Source organism: Mytilus trossulus, chromosome 14, assembly GCF_036588685.1.
Source record: "Mytilus trossulus isolate FHL-02 chromosome 14, PNRI_Mtr1.1.1.hap1, whole genome shotgun sequence".
Lineage (NCBI taxonomy): Eukaryota > Metazoa > Mollusca > Bivalvia > Mytilida > Mytilidae > Mytilus > Mytilus trossulus.
The window spans coordinates 22,876,771-22,882,570 of record NC_086386.1 but is presented as its reverse complement, the minus strand read 5'-3'; the positions used below and the strand labels follow the sequence as shown (position 1 = coordinate 22,882,570).

At 31.2% G+C, this 5,800-nt stretch overlaps 1 protein-coding gene across 1 annotated transcript; it reads left to right on the top strand.

The window, feature by feature from the left end:
- The first annotated feature begins 426 nt into the window (after positions 1 to 426).
- LOC134696610 (UDP-glucuronosyltransferase 2B10-like) lies at positions 427 to 5,510 on the top strand. The gene is made up of 2 exons (XM_063558478.1): positions 427 to 524; positions 2,093 to 5,510. Exon 2 carries the CDS (start codon positions 2,094 to 2,096, stop codon positions 3,636 to 3,638), a length of 1,545 nt encoding a protein of 514 aa, XP_063414548.1. The 5' UTR covers positions 427 to 524; position 2,093; the 3' UTR covers positions 3,639 to 5,510.
- The last annotated feature ends 290 nt before the right edge of the window (positions 5,511 to 5,800 follow it).

The following is a 5,800-nucleotide window of genomic DNA, read 5'->3' as shown; positions in this document are numbered from 1 at the left end:
ATGAATTTTGTCTACACAAATGAATTTTGTCATCACAAAATTGAAGTTCTCACAAAACAAGTCTGTAGCACATAGTTTTGCAAGACAAAAATGATTTTGTTATGACAGAATTGAATTTTGTACAAAACCACAAGAGTCCCATTCGGCGCCCCGTACAATATGTTTAAAACGAGAAACAAATTATCACTACAACACGGTTAGGATATATTTTATAATAGGATGAATTTCCAAGCTTTAAAATGCAACTAGAACTTCATGAAACAATATCGAACACAAGTAAAAAAAGATGGATGCTGGTTTGTACTGATTGAGGACATTCATTGTGGAATATGAAACGTGATTAAATAACCTATTTACGCCTGTGTGATTCTTGACCTTTTACAGGTTCAATACACTCATATATATGTTTGTTCATAAACTTGTTTTGACTGCATTAAATGTTAGACCTATTTAGATATCAAGTGATGAATTAACACAATCATCAGTTAAGATCCATTCGGCGATTTAATAATCAACAACTTCAGGTAAATAATTTATTTCTGATTTAGTTTGTAAAATTCTGTTAAAACCTTAAAATATTTCATGTTAGTATCTTAAGGATGCACACCTCTGAGGATTCGAGAATTAAACGTTTTTTCTTGACCTGATTTTTGGGTTTATAAGACTGTAAAAAAATATTGGCGAAGAAAAAATCATATGGCGCATGGTGCACCTCTTTTTTTTGCTACGGGCCTATGAAAATACCCAATTTTGATGATTTTCAAATTTTCCATCAACTTTTACCAATTTTTTGGCTATTACCATGAAAAAAAATCACTTTTCCACGATTTTTTTTCCATTCTTTCAATAAAGACCAAGTGGACCAATCTGAATAAGTTTAACTTAAAAAACTATAGCTATTTAATAAAAGAAAGTTTTATAATATTTGATGCTTTTTTTGTGTCAAATTTACCATGCTGTCAATTTTGTAAATTTGTGATTTTTCTCATTTTTAAGAATTTTTATAAATTATTGAAAACATACATATCTAAGAAATTTGAAAAGATAAAAATGATATTGGATATACAGGATTCGTGTAAAATGAATTTTTGTACACTCCCTCACACATATTCTAAACATTTTGGCTTAAAAGACTGACTTAATTGATTGGTCACAAAAGTTGAAAACTGGATTACTCAAAAACTCTTCATTGTAAGTACACAATGTTTTCACAGATATATTATGTTTGATTATGATATTTAAAAAAAAATCATTGATATTTTACACTTGTATCACATGTTTAGGAAAAAAATCCAGAACGAGATTTCAACGAGACTGAAATGTCAGAAAATACATCCGTAAGGCGAGTTAACCATTATATAGCAACAAAATAGGAACAAGCGAAAGGATCAACAATTCGTACTCACTAGTGACCCATTTTAGTACTCCAGTTAAAATGCGTCATAATATGCGATAAGGCGTTGTACAGATTGGTCAATATCTCTTTCTAATAATAATAAATCACAAATATTATTCAGTTCGAAACAATAAAAGTATAGAAATCACAATAGTAGTTATTAAAAGATAAAAGACAAAAAGCTACAAAGCATCACACAGATAAAAACTAAAGATTAAGCAATATCAACTATAAAAATAACCGTATTAATCTCAAGTGATCCGGAAGGGTAAACACTTCCTGCTCGGTTAACAGAAAATCTGGTGATACGTTGCTTTCGGTGTTGTGATCAAAGGAGGATGGTTTTGCGATTAACGAATGGATCAATGGTCAAAACAATAATGAACAAACCAAACCATGACAAAGTCTTTCTATTTTTAAACAAAGAACCAAAAGTTCAAAAGTTCCGTACTCACACGAAATTTCTGTACGAATAAATGCAACAGTAGTATACCGCTCTTCGAAAGTCATTAAACAATTGATAGAAAACAAATCATTTTAATAACTATTTGACAAAGTGCTAATAATAATAATGATAATAATTATAATGAAGACATTGAATTGTTAATTATTTGATAAACGAATACAACTCTGTATATAAAGATAATGATGTAACATTTCTAAACAATGCCTCTGTATTTGATACATGTATTTCAGAATGAAGTTTGGTTGTCAAAGATTGATTAAAACAATGACGCTCATATGTTTGTTGTACGCCTATGCTGTAGAGTGTAAAAAGATCGATGTCATAGTTCCACCATTATGGAGTAACATCTTGCCAGTATTAAACGTTGTAAAAGAATTAAAGAAGTACAGCCACTCAGCAACATTTGTTTTGTCAACCGCTATGGACAAGAAAATACGAATGGAAGGAATATCTGTGCAATCTGTGATAGCAAAAAGTTTTGATAATATATCAATGGATATAGTAACACAAGTTGTAGCTGAGAAATTGAATCGGTCAAAATCTTTTCCATTTTATCAAATATTGGAAAGAGCATCTAAACATTGTCATAACTTTATGACAGATGATGAGCTTTTCCAACTTTTATCATCTGAGAAGTTTGCCTATGCTATCGTTGCCAACGCTCCTGGTATTCTATGTTATGAAATCCTTGCTTACAAACTTTCATTGCCGTTTGTTTTCATTGGTGCACATTATGACTCTTTACTGAATCGTATACCCTTTAACCCCGCCACCACACCAGTATTATGGTCAGGATTTACAGACAAAATGACTTTTGCACAACGTGTCTTAAACTCTCTGTTCTATATCATTCAGCTGATCAAACCAACAATGCCTTCTTTTGAAAATCTTGTGAGCAAGTATGTTCCTGAAAAGCCTTTAATATCAAACAGCGAACTGAAAAATAGCTTTATTCTACAGATAATTGATGGCGATTTTTTAATTGATTATCCACTTTTAACTTCACCGAATGTTATTATGTGCGGTGGTTTAGGAACAAGATCAGCTAAACCTTTAACGTCTTGGTTAGAGACATTTGTAAAAAAGTCTATAGAAGGCATTGTTATCGTTTCATTCGGAAGTATAATTAAGTCATGCCCTGAACAAATGTTAAATACATTTCTTTTAGCCTTTCAAAAGACAAAACGCTTGAGTTTTATATTTCAGTATGGAGATGATAAAAAAGAAATAGGTAATACTTTACTATTGCCATGGTTACCACAGAATGATCTACTTGGACATGTTAAAACGAAATTATTTATCACTCACTGTGGAAAGAGCAGCGTCTTTGAAGCTCTCTACCATGGCATACCAATGATAGGGTTTCCGATAGTTCACGATCAAGGTGCAAACGCTGCTATTATTGAGGATAAAGGTTATGGAATATCAATGGATATTCTAAATTTTTCTGCAGACGAATTAGTTAAAACAATTGAAAACGTAGCGTCTAATAAAACGTTCAAAAACAATATCAATGCAGCGTCTGAAATATTCCACAGTCGTCCACAGACACCGTCACAAAGAGCAGCCTATTGGATAGACTTGGTAATAAGATATGGAAAGCAACATTTCAGACCATCATCAATTGATATGCCGTGGTACTCTTATTATATGATCGATATTTATCTGTTTATCACAGTTGGACTTGTCTTGGGATTTTACTGTTTTAAACTTTTCTTAAACCTTTGTTCCCTAATATGTCATAGAAAAAAGAATGTAAAAGGAAAACAGGACTAAATTGTAAAGCTAAGTTCCCGAATTGTTTGGCTGTTATAGAGTCTCAGGTTTTGTTAACGAATGTTGCATTTACACAAGACTCATCAGTGTAACCCGAATCAACAGTTTGAAAACCAAATAGAATAGACAAAATTGAAGAGGTTAGAAAACATAACTCCAAATTAGCTGTGCTAAAAAGTGATGACTAGTAAAAGGTAAATAAAGGCAACAACAGAATCGGTGTTCCAAAGAAATAAACCGATGGAGAGAAAACATTCGGGTTGCAAACTATAACCGAGGAAAAAACATCAACTATAAAAGAACAATAAAGGAACAACAGGAACACTGAACTTTTAGATAACAAATGCCATATTCTTGAATGGGTTCAGAAAAAGAAAAATGGTAGTTTGAACTTGGTTTTATGGCTAACCAAACCTGCCACTTGAAACCTAAGTGTTTCGAATTCTTTTATTGTATGACCGATTTGTTTACATATAATGTTAACCTCGTCAGTGACATTTTATACTTATATCTGAAAATTGACATTGTGAGTCGATAGAGAACAAAAGAGTACAACTTACCTTATGGAAACCTTCAATTTCTATGTAGCAACATTCCATCAGCGCATTCACATGGAGAATAATAAATCCCTAATAAGAACGATATTGCTTAGCTTGCAATTCATATCGTGATTTTAATGATAGACGTTTGCCGCTTACAAAGAATCTCCTTTCGAAAAAAACAATTCGGATGCAATTACAGATTGTCGTAACTCCATTCCGATCCTCATTTCCTCGAATGTATCATAAAAAAATAGACTTTCCTACCTGGTTTGTAGTTACATGGACAACACATGAACAATACAGGTGCCTCATGTAGAGCATGATCTGACCATTACGGGGGTTCTATAGATATTTACCAGTTTTAGTCCGTAAAAACTAGTGAACGTAATCATCTATAGCGAAAAAGGATTAAATGTGGGAGCTTAAATGTTCAATAGTAGTTGAGAATTTTTCGAAAAATTGTCTAGCGACCTCTTAATCTTAAGGTGGGCACATTTTTTTAATTTTTATTAGCATATACCGGCTTGATATAATTTTAAATAACGGCCTTTGTTTCTACAACAGTAAATAAAATAATATACATAACAAACATTCCTTTAAAAGAATTGTACAGGAAACACACTCTGAAGCTCTTAAAGTCATACAAGTCTCTTGTAATTATATTATTTCAAGGAAAGAATTCAATTCAGTTTGGAATTCACGTTTAAAAAAACGGCTTTTGTTGCATATCCGGCCGATTCATTACGTATACTGTGGATACATTTATTTTAGCTGGTACCAATTTTTCATTGATTGAGAAAAAACTTACATATTCGTGGATATCTAATTGTGTGATTTTGGCAAAGTCTAAATATATTCATGAACATTTTAATTTTTGGTCTCAATGCACCTACGAAATCCATAAAAATGAGTATCGAACGAATATCAATCTATCCACATTAATTGAAAAAAACCCACAACATTATCAGTAACATGAAGGATTTTGAAGGACAATTTCACTGATGAAACAAAGTTTTTCTACTATATGTCATCATTGCATATAATATAAGTTATTAACATTATATTAAATCAATCTCACCATAAAATACACGATAACAATAATTTTAATTAAAACAAAATTGATAACAGCAGAGATCATTGTGCAATTCTAGTATGGTAGATGGTAACAGAGAGGAATTTATTTTTCAATTTTTAATTACCTAGGCAGATTTTTCATCTTGCAAATTAAGTTCTAAATGATAAATGACATTGCTTGCGGTTATCTTTCAAATGTGATCAATTTGTAATGATGTATTTTTCTTGAACTATGAAATAAAGGAAGTGTTTTGAAAAACAATAATTCCTTCTTGATACCAACTCTGACCTGTTACTTATGATTCTTGCATGTTAATGACATATCAGACTATATTTCATTATATTTCATTATATTTCTTAATCTATTGTATTGTTAATGCTAAAATTAATAATTGGCATTTGAGAAAATATTGTAGGAATATACTAGTAAACCAGATAAAGTATCATTAACTTATTCTTTATTCACATAAGAAACGTAATCAAATTGATTGACTTTGGTAACAGGAAAGAACTGTTTTTTTTTTTATACCATATTCAAAATTGCTA